At 36.7% G+C, this 20,464-nt stretch overlaps 1 protein-coding gene across 1 annotated transcript in view; it reads right to left on the minus strand.

Annotated features, from left to right (window-relative positions):
- The window catches only part of ntrk3a (neurotrophic tyrosine kinase, receptor, type 3a), a 948,732-nt gene that overhangs the window by 69,399 nt on the left and 858,869 nt on the right, over positions 1–20,464 (minus strand). The window contains exon 13 of the mRNA XM_028822657.2: positions 11,838–12,010. Coding sequence (XP_028678490.2) covers positions 11,838–12,010 — 173 coding nt within the window. The remainder of the gene's footprint in view (positions 1–11,837; positions 12,011–20,464) is intronic.

Below are 20,464 nucleotides of genomic sequence, written 5' to 3' on the forward strand. Positions count from 1 at the left end.
CTCTTGGCACTAAAGCTGTTTTGGTAAATGATATTATATTAAGTACAAAATCTGATCTGTGTCTTCTCACTGAAACCTGGCTTAGTAAATGTGACACTGTCCCCCTAGCTGAGGCGTCACCAGATGGCTACTCGTTCCTTCATAAGTCTAGAGATTCTGGTCGAGGAGGAGGACTTCTAAAAATTTAGGCAACTTTACATCCTTTGAAGCATTCATTTTAAATATTATAACAGATTCCAACACAATTATAGTTCTAGTCTACAGACCACCAGGGCTGTATTCATTGTTCATGACTGAATGTAGCAAACTTCTATCTGATTTGGCTATAAATTATGATTACGTAGTACTGATGGGGGATTTTAATGAACACATTGATGTGGAAACTGACACTTTTAGCAAATGTTTTACTTATTTGTTAAATTCAGTAGGATTTTGTCAGATTGTCAAAGGTCCAACTCATAATCATAACCACACATTAGATTTAATTATAACTTACAAAGTTGAAATTCAAAATTTAAATATTACTCCATTAAATGAAGTTATTTCCGATCACTACTTAATTACATTTGATTTAGTCCTGCCCTTGCCAACACACTCACAGATTAAAACAAAGACGGTGCAACACCTAGATTGTAATTCTGCTTCAAAATTTATAGGTACTTTGAGTAAGTCGAGTGTAATTGTGGAAAACCATTTAGATCAGTTAACATCAAATGTAAACGTGGAAAACAATTTAGATCAGCTTATATCACATTATAATGTGACCTTAAGAAATGATCTGGACACAGTGGCTCCCCTTAAAACAAAAGTGACAAAAGCACATAGAAACTCTCCCTGGTAAAATGAGAACACTCGAGCTCTTAAATTAGAGTGTCGAAAACTGGAGCGCAGATGGAGAACAACAAAGCTACATGTCTTTCAAATTGCATGAACAGAGAGTGTTAATAAATATAAAAAAGCTTTCTTTAAAGCTCGCTCAGAATACTATTCTACAATAATAGATAGCAATAATAAAAATCCTCAGGTACTGTTTAGAACAGTGGCAAAATTAACAAATGGAAATTCAGATCAACAGTGCAAAATACCAACAGATATTAGCAGTACAGACTTTATGAACTTCTTCAATGAGAAAATTAAAAATATAAGATCCCAGATCTCTGCATCACAGTACAAACCAAATACTAGCTTAGCAGACCCTGTCTCACATTGTATTCAGCACTTTAATAATTTTAATCCTGTAATTGAGCAGGAAGTCTTAACTTTAATTTCTAAAATGAAGCCCACTACTTGTTCCCTAGATCCAGTGCCAACAAAACTAGTAAAAAGCGCAATGGATGTTCTTGCAGCGCCTATTGTAAACATTATCAATAGTTCATTATTGCATGGCACATTACCTGAAGCACTAAAAGTGTCAGTCATTAAACCATTACTTAAAAAGTCAGACCTAGACCCACACATACTAAATAATTATAGGCCTATTTCAAATTTACCGTTTCTCTCTAAAATACTAGAAAAAGTAGTCGCCAGTCAGCTTCAGTCACACCTTACGCATTACAATTTATTTGAGAAATTCCAGTCTGGTTTCCGCACTGGTCATAGTACAGAAATGGCACTAACTCGGGTTGTAATTCTGATATCCTCTGATGAAGGAAACTCCACTGTAATTATGTTGTTAGACTTAAGTGCAACATTTGACACCATCAACCATTCTACTTTACTGCACAGGCTAGAAAATGATGTTGGGCTTACAGGCTCCGTGCTCGCTTGGTTTAGTTCTTATTTATCAAATCGATTCCAATATGTACAGAAATGTGCTGACAGTACTTCATCATTATACACAGAAGTTCAATATGGTGTCCCGCAAGGGCTCAGTACTGGGACCTTTACTGTTTTCACTTTACATGCTTCCACTGGGATCTCTCATTAGGAAACATAATGTTAATTTTCACTCGTATGCAGATGACACCCAGTTATACCTTTCATTTAAATCAAATGAAGTTTCTCCAATGTTGTCTTTAATTAGTTGTGTTAGTGAAATAAAGGAGTGGATGAATGAGAACTACTTGTCTTTAAACACAGATAAAACAGAGATGTTAATTGTTGGAGGGAATGACGCTGATCACAACAATATTTTGTCATCATTTAACTCAGTTGGATTCCTCATTAATTTTACTGAATCAGCCCGCAATCTAGGAGTTATCTTTGACTCTAGCATGTCATTTAAAGCGCATATTACAAAGTTGTCCAAATCATGTTTCTTCCATCTTAGAAATGTTAGGAAATTAAGGTGCTTTCTAAATAAACAGGATTCTGAGATATTAATTCATGCATTTATTTCTAGTAGGATTGACTACTGCAATGTTCACTGGTTGTTCAAACTGTTCTCTATACAGCCTCCAGTTAATCCAAAATGCGACTGCAAGAATTATTACAAAAACAAGAAAATACGAACACATAACTCCAGTTCTTAAATCCTTACACTGGCTCCCGGTTAAGTTTAGGGCAGATTTCAAAATCCTCCTTTTAACATATAACTTACTTCTCTGAACTTATCATGACTTACAAACCAGAGTGCACATTAAGATCTCAAGATGCTGGTCTGCTTATGGTTTCAAGGATTAATAAAATAACAATGGGAGGTCGAGCTTTTAATTACAGGGCCCCTAAACTGTGGAATGGTCTGCCTGCTACTATAAGAGATGCCCCTTCGGTCTCAGCTTTTAAATCCCGGCTGAAAACTCACTACTTCAGTTTAACATATCCTGACTAGAGTTGCTGATGAACTGTACAGACTGCATCTCTGTTGTTAGTCATTAGCACGAAAACATAAGTAACATGATAGTTGTAATTGGATATTAACCCTCACCTATTCTGTTTCTCTTCTCGGTACTCAAATGTGGCACTTGGTGTCACGGCCCACTTGTCAAGTTGTTTTGCCTGCATAAGGTAAAGTCAACTCTGATGGAGGATCGCAGGAATCGTGGGAAAGTGGGGTCCTTTCATCGAATTGGCTGACCCAGCATTGTTTCAGCCGTGGAATGGCCAAATGGGGGAGGCCGCTTGATGGATGTGGTGTCCAGGACTCTAAATATATCAAAATGTTATTATGTGATATCATCTACTGTTAAATTCTGTTCCGTACTTCTAAAATTTTTATTTTTATACTGTGTTGAGGATTTGTTCTATTCTGTGTATTGTATTGTATTGTATTGTATTGACCCCCTTCTTTTGACACCCACTGCACGCCCAGCCTACCTGAAAAGGGGTCTCTCTTTGAACTGCCTTTCCCAAGGTTTCTTCCATTTTTCCCTACAAGGTTTTTTTGGGAGTTTTTCCTGGTCTTCTTAGAGAGTCAAGGCTGGGGGGCTGTCAAGAGGCAGGGCCTGTTAAAGCCCATTGTGGCACTTCTTGTGTGATTTTGAGCTATATAAAAATAAATTGTATTGTATTGTATTGTATTTGTCCAATACGGGGTCTAATCTAAGGAACCCCAGACAAATTTCAACCACTTGTTGTAACTAAAGCTGATGACAGTGTACAACAGAATTTAATACAAGAACACAGAAAAGCACCAATAAGAACAAATAGCACTACAGCCATTTATTCTATACAGGGGAGGCAGTGTGGTGCTGTGGTTAGCACTGCTGTCTCACAGCTCCAACACATCAATGGTCAAAACCTGGCTTGTACAGTTTGCACCTTCTCCACGTGTTTGTTTAGTTTTTCATCTAATTCGACTCTCATGCTAATGCTTGACACTAAGCTGCCTCCACACGAGAGAGTGGGTGCACACATGATGGTACTGCGTGATGGACTGGCCCTTCCAGCACTGATTTCTCCATGGTGCCCAACATTTACATGACAGGTTGCCACCTTCCTGTTCAATGTTTTTGTTATTGGAATTTATTCTTTATTTTAGTAGTTTTTAATAAATATAACAACAAGCTGCTGACAGAGATTCCAGTACATCATACATACAAGTTGCATTTCATATACAGTACAATAATGGGAGGATTTACCTTCCAATTTCTTAATTGATCTAAAGTTGCCTATATTTCTACTTACTTTTTTTGTAAAATATGAAGCTATAAGCTAACATCCAATACGTTTTCAATTTGCACTGTGTGAAAAACATAGTTATTTTTCCCCAAGATAATTAAGCATCCAGTTAAGAAAATCCTAGTTATAGATGAGTCACAGGTCATTTGAATTCGACATCAAATTTAAAAAATTGTGTTTTTTTTATGTAATTGGCTCATTGGAATTCTTGTCCATATTTAGTTTTTAAAGTAACAAGAAAATATAAAGGGAAAGAAAAAAGTGAGAACACAGAGTACAGAAAATGAGACAACAAGCAAATAATAATAATTCTTTGCATTTATATACTGCTTTTCTCACTTCTCAAAGCGCTCAGCAATTGCAGGTTAAGGGCCTTGCTCAAGGGCCCAACAAATAAGAGTCCCTATTGGCATTTATGGGATTCAAACCAGCAACCTTCCGATTGCCAGAGCAGATCACTAGCCTCAGAGCCACCACTCCTGGGTGGTCACTTAGTTATGATTACTGTAACCTGCCCATCTTTCAGATCTGAGACGTTTGCAGTGAGAACCAATACCCACGTAGATACAGGTAAAAATTCCAAATAAACTGTGACCTACAGCAGCTGGAAATCAAACGTACAATACGTCCAGTTATCATACCACCCTTTGACCCACATGAACAAATTACTTAGGCAGCCTTTTTACTTTCTCGTATACGAAGTATAGGGAAAGTATTGTAATCGTCCAAAAATTCAATGCTGAGATTTTGATGAATCTCAACATTTTAGACCTCCCTGACTTTCTCGTATATGAAGTATAGGAAGAATGTTGGAATCCTATAAAAATTCTATTTCGAGATTTTGATTTATCTCGACATTTTAGACCTATCTGAGTCCAAAAATACAATTTTTGGAATTATGTCTCTGTGTCTGTGTGTGTGTTTATGTATGTATGTAAACACGATAACTTGAGTACACTTTCACTTAGGTCAACCAAATTTTGTATACAAGTAATAGGTACAAAACGTAGATCTCTATCAACTTTTGGGCTATTTCCTTTACCTTTTATTCATGCAGCTGCAGAGTCCAATTTATTCAACTTTATGTTTATAATAATTGTTCAATATATTATTAATTTGATTTGTTGTTGATGGTTCTTTAAAGTACATAATATAAAAAAATAATCATTGTCTTGCGGTTTACTCCTCAAATACCCATCCCCATATCTGAGTATATGAGAGAGTCGAGGGAGACCACTCCCGATTTTTTTGCAAAACTAGTGTACTCAGGCCATCCTGAAAAGCCCTTACTGCAGTATGCCAAAGCAAACCGTAGTTAACTGTGATTCTTAAATAGGCTTTCATTAATTAGAAGGGTGAAATACAGAAGAGTTTTAATGACTGCTGTTTCTTTAAATTTTGAAAGAGAAGCCTCTGCAATAGTTTCATTTTGAATGTTTGTTATCTGTTTAATAGTAGACATACTGCATGTTCTGTTTTCATTTGACTTAGAAGAATTTTGTTATGAATACTGATTTGCTTACTGAATATTTTATTATGGAGTACTTTAATCTTTCTGGTGCAGTGGACTGAATGATAAAAATGTCTTCTTTTTTATTTAATTAAAAATAGTTGACTGGTTATCATACTGATAACCTCAAAAATTATTCCTTTTTAAGTATTTTTCTTTTGGATGTGTATAGAAAATAAAACTGAATATATATATATATATATATATATATATATTATATATATATATATATTAAACCAGCCTTGCGCTCTGTGTTGGCTGGGATAGGCTTCATCAGACCCCCGTGACCCTGTGTTTGGATTCAGCGGGTTGGAAAATGGATGGATGGATATATATTAAACCTGGTTTAATTTAGAGACAGAGAGAACATCATAAATTCACAACACAGTCAATCAGCAGTGAAAACAAGTGAAAGTGAAAACAAGATAATGAGGGGGATTAAAATACTTAGCACATTATTTGTAGAGTATACATTTTACATGTATCAATATTTTGGGGGAACATAGCATTTGTAATATCTTGAAAATGAAATTAATGTAAGAAATGTATTTTGTAGATTCCATATTGCAGGTTTTGTCAGATAAAACATTTAGCCATTTGTTTTTGTAAATATTAAAAAAAAGAAATGCTGAACCTAATCCTCTAGGGTATTAAAAATGACTGCAGTTTTTCACAAAAAAGTGAAACACTGTGTCTTTCATTTAACAACTCAATGGGCCCAGGAACCTAAAGATTAATGGATGACAAAATAGAATTCACTGCCAGAATGATATACAACAGCCTATACTGTAAGTCTCCATTTCATTTAGTCACCTTACACCAAACAGGCCCAGTAAATTGTACCAGTGAACTTGATACATGACTTTTTCACTTATCTTATTACGTAGCTGTCCTCCTTCTGTAGGCAAAGGAAAAGCTTATTAAAACCATTTACCAAAAATAAACTGTTTATCCCAAGGGAAGCCCATTTACTCACAAGAGATATTAGCTCTGTAAAGAACACATGAGCAATTGTTGGATGTGTAGGTGTTTTCAATAAACGGCTCGGAAGCTCCGGAGCTGCACTTTACAGTACTATCTGGCCCTGATATTTAGAACTCTGTATCAGTCAAAACCCAATTTCCAGTGCTATCCTTATTTGGTTGCTCCTGTATAAAGGGATACCTAGCTGGCAAGAGGTTTCCTGTTAGGAAAGTACAGGCAAAAAAGGACAATCCAACAGGAAATCTCTAGATGAGAGAGATGCACAATGGTGGTGCTTTGAAGAGACAGACAGAGAGCTACTGTGCATGCTAGTGTGAGAAGAATGGGCCCACTGGGATGGTAGACACTGTATTTTACTGCCTAGATTCAAACATGTAATGTTCACTGAGGTCTGGCAGGACAGGCAAGATGCAGACATTTACCATCCAGGCTGATTATTGGCTTGTTAAGCCCAGATGGTGACTGAAAGATATGGCTTTCTAAAGGCTATCAAACCTCAAAACTGTTGGGCTATTAGAAGGTGATCATGTCTGATGTCAGCCCAAGAAGAAGAAGGGAGTGAGATAGAGAGAAGAGGAGAGAAAAAGGCAGTGAAAGGTCTTCAGTGTGTTAAGAGTTCTGCAAATGTACAAGCTATCCCACCTCATAGACTGAGGTTCTTGTGCTGTGTAGGCCCAGAGAGGCAGTTGTGTTTGACCTCTTCCCTGTCTGTTATTGTAAGGAAATATATTTTTACCCTCCTTGGTATAATTTTGGACATGAAAGGATATCACAAGGGTCTCCTCTATTATTAAACCAACTAATATATGGAAGAGAAGACAACAGTAAGCCTTTTTGAGCCACAAATAACAAATGAAATGAGACCTAATTGTGGTAATAAGCACTGAGAAATCATATTTAAACCAGGTTTAGTATATTTGACAAAGTGGAAACATATTAAAACACATTTGTTAATCTATATCCTTAGAGGCCCTTAGGTATAATGGAACAAAACCTGAAGAGACGTCTAGACTGTTAAAAAGTTTACAGTACAGTTGGACCAGACTTGCTACTTTGTCTATTTTTCCTGGTATGGTTATTCTTACCAGATGATTCTTTAATCCTTACAGATCTTTTGTGGACAATTATTTTTGTCCTGTTTATTTCTAACAGGGTCTCTATACTTTGACATGAAAATATTTACATCTCTAATGACCTTCTCAATAACTTTTCAACATTGATGCTCATTTACCTGTAGCTGCAGTTTCAACTAAGACATACTCCCCTGTCTGCCTTTCTTGATCTACTGATTACAGAATTCATGGACACTTCCTACTGCATGTGCACTGATTGCAACATTCTACTATATTCCTTTTGGTGCCACCCTTAAACTTTATTCAGCAATATATATTTGAAGAATCTTCAGTGAAAAGAATTCATGCAATCACCTTGTCGACTGTATAATTATCTGTTGGGACTACAAAATTAGGGTTCTGAGAAAAAAAGAAAAGTTGGAAGAGAAAGGACAGGAGAAAAATATCTACTCATATTTATTTTTTGCCTAATAAATAGCTCTGCCTGACAAGATGATGGCTTTAAATTTCATTCTTTCTTGACCTATGTTTACCTATTTTAATATTTTGTGGGGAAAGGATTTAGCATAGATTCAACAACAGGAATGTATGTATTGTTTGGATACTATGAGGGCAAAACTGTTATAAAAAAATAGCAACAGTGAAAGCCACTTGAAATCCACTTGGACCAATGGACATACCATATATATCTGCATATAAGTCGGGTCTTGAAACCTGAAAAATCAATCACAAAACCAGACCCCAACTTATATGCCTGTTCAAAAATACAATACAGATTTTTTTTTTTACATCTTCTTGCTTCCTCCAATCTCACACCAGTTTCTCATACACATCGAATTTTGTTGCACCAGTGCAGTTACCAATTTCTTTTGCCACTTCAACGACTTTTAATTTAAAACCAGCTTCATATTTTCTTCTGATCGAACTCTCCATCGTAGATAAGAGATGCTCCTACGATAAAGGTGTATGAGGGTGTTAGATACAAAAAACACAAAACAATGCAAACGTTGCTTCGGAATAGTTTGGGTATTACCATGTGGTCACGTAGGCACAATACATAGAAAAAACGTCCGTGTGCTCCATGGTTACTCTCTCAGGTGGGCATTAGCATATCGTAATCTCTTGAAACAATAGCGTGAGTTTTCCACATTGGACTTATACGACCGACATTATAAAATGCCAGAAATTATACGGTAAAATCAAGCCCCGACTTATCTGCAGGAGAACTTAAACGTGAGTATATACGATACTTTTAATAATAACATCAACCAATAACATATATTAAGCACAGTAAGCCAAACATTTCCTAAATTGCTTAATGTAATACAGAATTGTGGAAGTAGGATATCCCGGCAGCACGGAGTACAAGGTGGGAAATGTGTGGAGGTACCACTCTATTCAGGGTATACTTAAGCATATCTACCCTCACTCATTCTGGGACAATTGCAAATTACCAATCAATGCAACCTGGATTGTGAGAGGAAATGCAGAAATTCCAGCAAAGAATTCCATTCTGCATTTGAGCATCTGCTCCCTGTATAGCAATGCAGGGAAGCTATAGTGATACGCACACAAAGAAAGAAAGAAAGAAAGAAAGAAAGAAAGAAAGAAAGAAAGAAAGAAAATTTAAAACAAACCTTTACAGAAAAAAATCTTTCATTTCATAAATGAACATTTGTTCTTTCCAAGTATATCCTTATGGTGCAAATACAAGCAATATTTGATCATTGTCAAATAGAGTAATTACGTAAAGCACTTCAACAACTCAAAAATGGATTAGAGCTTGGCAGACCTTTATCCATACTCTCCTCAACTAATTGAACATGTCAAGTCTTTGCCAACTATTTCATTGTCTTCAGGTGATTACTTCATGATTAATTCTTTCCCAATTTTTGTTTTTTCTTGATAGGCAAAGGAAAAGGCACTTGGCTATAGTTGTTACAAGAAATGTTTATAATGTAACACTGTGTGTTTTATTAGTCTATAATTGTACACCGTATAGAAAACTTCTAGTTAGTCAAATAAAAAAAAAATAAAAGATGTTACAATTTGCCCAATACTGCTGAGGGAGATCCCAGGCCCCTTCACACTTAAAGTGGATTAATAGGGTTTGTGAAAAGCTTCAAGGGTTACTTCCACTTTCAGTTTACAGTATTTTAAAACAGTTTTGTTTCACAGTATCTATGACACCATAATTATTATTATAATGCATTTAACAAGTATATACATTATGCTGAGTTTTGAACTTTTGCCATATTATCGTGACCTTACTTAACTGAAGATTCACTGTACCTCTTCCATATCTATAATGCTTAGTGACACGAGTGGTGGATCAGTGCTGCTGTCCTACATCGTTTCATTTTCACTGGAAATATTGACAGCAGCTGCAAAGAAACTGTGACGTCTAGAGTTGTATTAATGTTTGCATGTGCTGAAATGATTCAAAATCATACAAAACAACTCTGTTTACCTATATACAGTGTAATAGATGGCAGGGATGCCCTGAGGATTGAAGGATGGGGGGAGGTAGCTACTTTTGGACACTACCTCCCCCAAAATGCTAGATGGCAGCTCCCCTGGAGTGGGAATTGGAGTTCGTTTTCTCAGCCCTGTTAGGAACCGTGGGTGCCGCCAGGAGGAGCTTTGAGAGGACCGTGAGAGGAACCAATCCTCATCCATAGCCCGGAAGTACTCCCAAGTCACAAGGATGGAAGCTCCAAAGTACTTCAGGGATGAAGAAAAAGCCAGTTCTTCATTAGACCCGGAAGGACAGAAGCACTTCCGGGTCAAGGATTTTTAAAAGGACTGCTGGAAACCCAGCAGGTGAGCCAGAGTGGGGAGGAGTGGGACAGAGCTTGCTATTGAGGTGTGGAGGAAAGAGAATTGTGTGCTGTATTAGATTTACTTATGTTTATGGTGGCTGTGGTGCTTGGAGTTACTATCATTGAGAAGAAAATAATTAAATATCTTCTTAGTGCTTTTACTTTGTGTCCTGAGTGTATGTCTGTTGGGGTTAAAGACCCCTAGCGTCCTACAACAAATATACTACTACTTTACACCAGTATGTCTTCTTCTGGGAGTTCAAATTTGATATACAGAGCACCATTCCACACATAGCACATTAAACCTGGAAATAATCCTGTTTATCAAGGCAAATGGAAACATAAATTGAAAAAAAGACATTTATTGTGCAGTGTGTATGAGAACTATACTAAATTTAAATGTTTGGAAAAGGGGTTATGTTTATTGTAGAAATAGGCTGAGATCTTCCTGCTTAACATATTCCAAAACCACAGTTAAGAAAATGTAACATCCTGCCATGCTCTGCATTACCAGACTACTGTGTGTCCTTTATGTCTATTAGACCCGCAAGTTACTCCATACAATCAATGCAATGTATTCCATCTACAAATAATGTAGTAATTTTAATTTAAAAAGATACTTTTATAATTTTTACATATTATGGTAACCTGCACAGTCCACAAAGAATGATGCAGCAAGAACTAAAATTTAGGATATGTAAAGAAGATTCCCAGAAAGGGATCTGAGGCAGGAAGCAGTGTCTAGAACTTAGCTGCACTGTTATGGGTGACCAAGGCCTACTAATTGGGTACACAATGGTCCCAATAGCTCGATATGTTCAGAAATAGAATGTCTTGGGTTTAGTGAAGTAGGGGATCACCATAATTATCCTCAGTGGATGGTCACCTTTATTTGTGCATCTCCAGGGTGTGGTTAGGTCTGGAACATACCCATAAATTTTTCAAAAAGGCAAATTTTATGTCTTCTCTCATACAGTTTCTGTCATGAGTCCAAGAAATATGAAAATCTGGGCCTTGCAACTGAACTGAACTTGTCCTTTGTCAAATTACACTTTTAATAGTAATATTGATATTCAAGGGTAAAGTCTGGGTCAGATTATGGCAGGACCATTACTGCTAGATCATGGGGACAATTCTTGTAATAGGCTTCAAGGAACTTGTCATTGGAGGTATGAGTAGGGCACCCAGGTGGCTATTTATGTATATAGTACACCTTTGTCCTTTATAAATCTCCATTTTGTAAAATAAAATCCCTTATCTGAATATACTGCAGTCTGGCTTGTTTTGATGTTAGTAATGTTTATTAAGGAATGCATCCATACAGCTTTTATATCTGTGCAGCTTTTACTCTAGTAAGGAAAAATAATACCCAACCTGATGCGACCATACCTGAGGAATTTGTTGAGGTCTCCATGTTTCATATATTCAAAGACCATAATTAATGGGTCACCATCCACACAGACGCCATAGAACTTGACTATGTGTTCGTGTTGCAGGTTTGTCAGGAGCTCCGCCTCACGCTGGAAATCCTTCCGAGCCGAGATTGTCGGGTCTTTAAGAGTCTGGAAAAAAAAAAGGAAATGGTTAGCAAATAAAAAATCATGGCAAGGCAATGCTGACTTGCTGTGAGAACTCCTATCTAAAATCACTTTAAGGGGCCTATGGATGAGAGTTTTCAACTCTGTTCTTTGTGACTGGAGTCAAGTGGTCCTTAATTATTGGCATCCTCCTCTGTAGTTCCTTTTCTGTCTTTTTGCACGCTTTGTGTCACAAGGCTATGCAACACCAATGCTATATGTATACACAGTTCCAATAGATTTTTTTTTTTTTTCATTTTTAATTAACTGGTATTTGTATTAAAAATGTAAGGACGCATTCATAACCATTCTGCGATGCTTTCAATGAAAAAAACTCTTATAAAAGTCTGATAATCTGGATTTTTTAACATGTTTATTTGAAACCTGTTTTTCTAAGTAGGAATACATTTAATGTGGAAAACCCCAGCGGGTTGGAAAATGGATGGATGGATGGAAATTATATTTTACAAACTAATGCATTAGTTATTGTATATATTTGCTGTAACGCACATGGGCATGGAGGCAGCTAAATGGCTCGAATGAAGGTAATTCCATGCCAGACCAGAGGATGGCGGAGTGTGCTAATCCGTTCTATCTTTCCACTTCATTCCAGTTATGGGAAATTTTACCTGACCCTAATGATGTCACTTCCGGTCCCCGGCCTGACAATGTTACTTCCTGTCTTGGGCCCAATGACGTCATTCCGGTTCCTGGGCCTGACAACGTCACTTCCAATCCCTAGCCCGATGGAGTCATTTCGTCCATGGCCCTGATAATGTCACTTCCTCAGACTTCCTTTAAAACCACCATCTTTGCCTCATCCAAGTCAGTTCTGTACTGGACTCAAAGTTGCTCTATTGTGCAACCAAATTTCAAATTTTCAGCCGGGCTTCAAGTATACAGGAAGCTGCTCCAAACATTTTTCTGGCTCTTGTCTTTTCATTCTGATATTGCATATATTTACTCTGTCTTGCAACAAAAATCAGTCTTTTTAGATTCAGACTCTTAAATCTTATGTTACATAGCATAAAATATCCTTAAGTGTACCAATGCACATCGCAGCAGATACAAAAAAACAAACAAAATACAACATATAAGGCAAAGCAAACAAAACAAAATGGAATGTATCAGCACTAAAAAAAAAAGACTTTCAATTATACCTAACACAATCCAAATAGTTATTTTATTGTGACTTTGAGGTAATGTGTACCATCACCATCAGTTTTCCAGTTCTTGTCTCATATCAACTACTTATTTATGGTCTCTTGTGACATACAAGTCATCTAGCCTCTTACAGTAGATTTCATCTGGTCATTCAGATTGGATTACATGAAGCTGTGTTTTTTGTTGTAGCTGCAGAAATACATAGGTCATAATGGCATGAACATCAAAAGCTGATTTATTTTTTAAATGAGTGTTTCGCATGAATGGAAGTAATCTGTGATCTACAAAATAATACATCAGTTTGTTTTAGTTCATTCAGCTAAACATCTTAACAGTTAAACAACTTTTCATGGTTCCATATGTAAATTATAAAATGGCCTTCCTTACTCCTAGGGCCTCAACCATCTACGTACTTACTTTCTTTCATGCATCACAGCACCCTACCACAAACAAGATTTTAAAGTCTTTAATACATAAAATATTTTTATTTTAAAGTTTTTAATACATAAAATATTTTTAGTAAACAATCACCTACAGCAGTCAGCTAGTCATTAGTTCATCCATTTTCTAAAGTGGTTCAGAAGATTGGAGCCTGTACCGATACTGTCATATATCAACTCGGGAAGAGAAGCCAGTCTACCACAGTAGCCTCATCTGGTATCACATGTCTTTGGGAATGTGGGAAGAAAACTAGAGTAACGTGAAGAAGATCTCCTGTGAACACTGACATAACGTGCAAACCATATACACTGGGCATCACATCTACTGTAGCTTCATGGAACTCTGAGACACCACCATTAGTTACAACAAAACCTTGTTACCTATTAGTCAATCAGATGCCTCTTGCACTCATGTTATCAAGTACTATAGGCGTATGGCAGTAAAGCTTATGTTTGCTGACACTTTACCTTGTCAGAATGTGAATTAAGATAATATAATAACAAATTAAACATAAAGTCAAACATCACAGATTTTTAGACTTAAATGTGATGGACTGACATTGTGCCATCTTTTTTATTTTTTTGTATTTCTGTTGTTGCATACTTTAGTAAAGCTCTTCACAATAGTATTAAGATTGCAATACATGTCATGTGTTGTTTAAAACTGCCACCTGGTGTTAAGCAGGGACAAAAAAAAATGCTAGGAAGATATTAAATAACACAAACATATAAGTACTGCTTATTTATGCATTCTTTGGAGACCACACACTGTGCTCTTATCCCTGTGATAGTGAGATCCAACACCTGGGCGAAACCATCTGTGAAAGGTCTCATTCTACCACTATTTCTAATAAATAAGGTACATATCATGAGTTTGGAGGACTCTGCAATCCTGTTGTGATGATAGTTGAAAAGTTTAGTACTTCATATTGTAGGAATGTATTTGCTCCTGTAATTGCCCATTACCACCACAGAAACAGTTTAAGTGTGTTACGAAAAAAGTTTTCCTACAGTATATGTTTAGGATCCTTGTGCTATTTATCATAAAATTGAACACCTTACCGCCCTGATTTGGATTATGTGGGGTATTTTCAAAAACCTGCTAACTCCGACTGATACCTGCCAACTGATTCTGGGTTGTAGAAAACATTAAGATTTTTTCCAGTACAGCAACACAGCAATTTAGTGTACAATTACAACTCACAATATCATTTAGTAGAAAATACTCATCATGAACGAGATACACTGTGCATAGTAGATGAGACAAGGATTAGGACAAGGACAAGGACTGTTAGGTAACGGACAGTTCTTTGTGTGGAACCCAGCACAACCTTTACTGGGATTACCAACATGCTTCAAAATGCAAAGTATGATAAAGCGTGGCACAAACATCTTTGAGAAGAGAGTTTATCATTGCATCATATTCCTTACCCATGAAGCACTGCAACTGAAAAAATAAAAATGTAAGTGTTTGAGAGATCATAGCAGTAGAAGACATTTTCCAAAGGTTAATGCAAGTAGCCAACCAACTTATTGCTTGTGATGGATAATCTACATGACACCACAGAACTCACTGACTATCCTCTTGCACATTATCCAATAAACAATTCATGACATCTCTACCTTCATCCAGAAGTCATGGGTACTGTCACAGCTGACTGTGCTGGACTGTGTTCACAGATTCTGTTGTACTATACTGTATACACATAGACTTACATATGGAATACACATATATCTTTGACTACACTTCTTCACTTCTTTCAACTACACTTGTGTCAGACTTGGTGGTCGTCCACCTGAGGACCTGTATGTTTGAAGAAAACAATGCAATTCCAGTAGCTGCTCATTAACCTCAACATAATTAATAGAAAAATAGACATTAAAATGTTGTTCAGGATAAATACTTAAAGTAATATTACATAATTTTTTGTACAGTTCACATTTATTTGTTTTACACTGTGACAGTCTCTTCAGCAAAACCACAGTGTGTCTAATTATGAAAAATCATAAGTTGCAAAATGGAGGATCCCTCAGGACATCAACATTTCAGCATCATATCACTCAGAAGTAACACTCTTCGTATGATGACTTAGGTGCAGCCACAGATGACATTGTTTATTCACAGTGCTTTTTGACAAGTCTACAAAAATGGAGGATGAGCATGCCTGCAGCTCTTACCATCTGGACCAGTCTGGCATTAGCAGAAACAACAGTCCCAAGAAGGGAAACAGCAACAGTTATGAAACTAAAATCTATATAATAAAATATCTCCAATGCTACCTCTCAAAGTTCCAGGGTTAATGTTGATACTTTTTAAATTCATTTTGCTATTTCTGCACAATATAAATCTATCTATCTATCTATCTATCTATCTATCTATCTATCTATCTATCTATCTATCTATCTATCTATCTATCTATCTATCTATCTATCTATCTATCTATCTATCTATCTATCTATCTTTTATTTTTCCTATAAGTCTGCATCTTTGTTTTTCCATGCTTCTGCTGCTGTATGCATCTAAATTTATCCTTGGGGTTCATGTATGTAAACGTCAGAAAGTGGGAAACAGCGAGAGAGAGAGAAATAAATAAACACACCCTAACTTTAATTCAGTTTGATCTTTACAATAAGGTTAAAAAAAGAAAATACTTGAGAAACAATAGTTGAAAAATATTTGGAGAAAAAACTAACAAGCACAATGGTATTAACCAAGTAAACTCTTAAAAATAAAAGTGCCAGGTTCGTTCTTCAGAATGATGCCATAGGGGAACCCTCCACATGAAGGTTCCAGAAAGAACTTTTTACTTATTTAGCTGAGGTCTGTAACAGGCTCCATACAGTAAATAACCAGGATTAGATGGTAACAGATTTGTGAAGTACTAATGGGTCATGATTTTAAAGGACTTTCACTGCATACAATAACACAGGCTAAGTTCAGGTTTTGTTACTCTGTTACTATATTGCTAGGTAGCCTACTAAATATTAGATATTCCAGTTTTTTCTACATGTTAGGAAGCATATTAGAGCCAACCTCATATGCAAAGAACCCTTCAAAAAATGAAATGGTGCTTTGTCAAGCAATAGTTCTACAAGGAACAACACCACCCATAAAGAACCATAAAATGCCATTAATGAACGAGTATTTTTAAGAGTGTAAGCCAAAGTAACATATTCTGTGTAACCTGTTAGTCTGTAGCTTTGGCAATTAAGCACTTGGAAAGGCTAGTAGTAGTTTACATTGATAGTTCGGTTTGGCACACCCTGGCCCCTTTCCAGTCTGCCTATCAAACCAAAATACCAATGGATGTCTCCATTTTTCTTGCCCTTCATTTTGCATGTAAAGAACTGATGCTTTCTGTAGATCACAGATCTTCAACCTAACTCCAAGTTGATGACGACCTTTTGCACAGGTGATAAAGACAGAAATCTCTGTGAAAGTTGTGTTTTTGTCTAACACTGGAGCAATGCTGTCTCAAATCCAGAAAGTATTTGGTGTGTTCCAGTGAATATACAGTCAATATTCAACCAGCACAGAAGCAAATTGCTGATGATATACACAACAGCTGAGCTGATCAGGTTGAAATGGTTTAAGAAAAAAGCCTTGCTCTATAATTGTGCTTTTATTTATTTTATTGCTCGTGCTTTAATTTGTACTAAAATTGTAAAGTTGTTCTCTTCTATACTTTCTGTCCTCAGTTGATGCATTTCCTTGTTAATAACCCTTTAATGTGACAACTAAACATAGAGTCAATGCAAATGGAAAAAAATAATCAATTTTACATTAATACACTTTAACCTCAGCTTATATCAAAATGCACTAAACTGGTTTCTAGACATTTGTTCTGACAGGTCTTAAGTATATAGGACCAAGTTACTGAAAAGGACAAAGGCATTTATTTTACAGCAGTATATTTTGATAAACTTACAGAAGTCTGAATCATCAGGAACACCCCAAGAATATAAGGACAGCTTTCCTCAAAGGAATTTAAATGTTTCATAGCAGATCAGTCAACTTTAGTGCTCCATGCTTTTAAATGGAATAATTAATTTATTGCAGAAATGTCATAGAGTGGCGCACTGCAGTTACAGAAGTGGAAACTGAGATCTAACTCACATTATGCAAAATAGAATAGTTCAGATTAAAGTTGAACTTAGAAAAGCTTTACTGTTATGCATTATAGCCTTCATGTTAGAGCCATATAAAAGACCAGAACAGCACACAATAGACATACTTTGCATAACTTCATCATTATATGCAACAGCAAATTCATGTACAATAAAAAAGATAAACTTGGGTGAAAAGCAAATTCATTTTAAAAGCAATCTTTAAAAAAGAGCATTTCTTATACATAAAAATCAGTTTTCGTGATTTTATCTGTCTGTCTGTGGTGTCTCTGCTGTGGTTGGTATACTGTAGCTCTTGTTGTGTATCAATGGCTATGCTAGTTTCACTAATGGAGTTATTTCACTTTTGAAGAAATGTCAGGAATTGAAATTTACTTGAACCAAAATGGTTTCAGCCCCAATGGAAATATATCAATACACTGGCCAAGTACCTTTATGTTAACAAGGGAGGATTAACACTAGAATCCCTGAAGCCTACGAAAAAACTAATCCTGGGCCACTTTAAATTCCTTCGCACCTCTCCATTAGCGTCTTTTGTTTTGCAAATATATTGATCAGCACAAGCAGCAAGCAGACTGATATCCCATTCCCCCACCGCCACAGCACAACTTGGGCAAAAAGTTCTCCCAGCTCAAGTCTTGTTTATCTCGGTGTGAGGTGCCTGGAGTTGAAGAGGGTAAATAATATATCATTACTTGGAACACATGCATTTCATGTGTGTTCCGTGTCTAATTGTAGGATGACAGGAAATGCAATAAATGCAAGAAATGTTGAACACATACCTAAAACAAACTTTTTTCATGTTTTAATACTAACGACAAAATTTTGACATGAAGTGTATAATGTGTCAAGACTGAAGTCCAAATATCAAATTAACACTTTCACAAAAGGTACATGTATAACAAAACAAGTGTGCTTTTATTCAAGAATATAACCAAAGAAAAAGAAATCAGGTTAGGATATGACACTGACATGACCACTTGGATGGTGCAGCGGTAAGAACTGCTGACTTCCCAGAATTACCGTTTTGAGTAGTTAGCTGCTCTTATTGTTACTATTCTTATATATAAATGTCTACGCGTGGAAGTATGTGTGTCTGTCTGTCTGTCTGGCCTGGAAGTGAAAGATGGAGTCGGGGAAGCTCCACCTCCAAGGAAACAGAAACTCGCTCTGCCACTAACGCACAAGCGAGGCGAGCACATCGGCAAAATGAAACCTCCTAGGAGAGAGATGCCCAGAGTACTTCCTATCAATTACCTGACATCTCTACATTTCAATTTTTTTTCTGACGATTTCAATAATTTCTTGGACCTTGGGCTTTTCACAGCACGGGTTTACACAGCTAGTTATCTATACTAATAAAAGGCAAAGCCCTCACTGACTGACTGACTCATCACTAATTCTCCAACTTCCCGTGTAGGTAGAAGGCTGAAATTTGGCAGGCTCATTCCTTACAGCTTACTTACAAAAGTTAGGCAGGTTTCATTTCGAAATTCTACGCGTAATGGTCATAACTGGAACCCGTTTTTTGTCCATATACTGTAATGGAGGAGGCGGAGTCATGTATCGCGTCATCACGCCTCCTACGTAATCACGTGAACTGAAAACAAGGAAGAGATTTACAGCACGAGTCGGGAACGAAGGTAAATGACGTTAATTGTTGAGTGTCTTTTAATACTGTGTAAGCATACATATTAACACATGTGCAATTAAACGTGTGCATTTACGGGGTGATTTCTCAGGCTTAAAAGCTCGTCTTTTATCAAAAAGGTAAATGCAAACTGTTTTCATTCTGAAGGGCACAAACCACGTTAGATTTCAGCCGTTAAACGCGCAAAAATGTCGGTACACCAGATATATAAGTGCAACATATTATCAGTTGTATTGTATGCTTACAATACATATAGAAATGTGTTAATCGTTAACTAAAATTATGGGATGGTGTTTTTCGACTCGCGCCTTGATTTAAACGATTGCATGTCTTGGTGGGTTTGCGTAGCTTATTGTCAATATCTTTACACCTCTTTTTAAGACTTAATTTAAAAAGGTTTTCTTTTCTTCTTAATTAAAATTTAAAAGCAATTCTTCACCGCTGCGAAGCCCCTCTAGCGCTGACGTCCAAGGTTCGATTACCGTAAGCGAGTGCAGTGAGTGTGTACGCCTGATGAGCCAAGAATAAGGGGGAAACACGTGTCGCGTACTCTTTGCATTATTTGACAGTAAACTATTTTCAACCATTCTATGATCTGCTTTTCACAACTGAAGGCACCGTGGCTGATGTTACCTGACTTGCTGGCCAACCATAAGCGTTACCTGGTAGGTAACCACCCACTCACTTCACTCCCTTACGGGAATCGAACCTCGGACGTCCGCGCTAGAGGCGAAGCCCCTAAAATTGCGCCACAGCGTGTGGTTCGTTTATTTGACAGCATGTAGATCGGGGTAATTACATTCACGGCATTTGTAGTCTGATTCACAATCTGATTGTATGGGTGGTTACCTACCAGGTAACGCTTATGGTTAGCCAGCAAGTCAGCTCGAAGTGATCACTCGAGTGAAGGTAGCTTCACAAAAAAACAGATCCTTAAACTGTTATTGGTATATTTTCCCTCAATTTTAAAAGGTTTTCTTTTCTTCTTAATAAAAATTTAAAAGCAGTACTTCACTGGTGCGAAGCGCGGGGATTTGAGCGACTGACGCATACAGA

Source organism: Erpetoichthys calabaricus, chromosome 17, assembly GCF_900747795.2.
Source record: "Erpetoichthys calabaricus chromosome 17, fErpCal1.3, whole genome shotgun sequence".
Classification (NCBI taxonomy): Eukaryota; Metazoa; Chordata; class Cladistia; order Polypteriformes; family Polypteridae; genus Erpetoichthys; species Erpetoichthys calabaricus.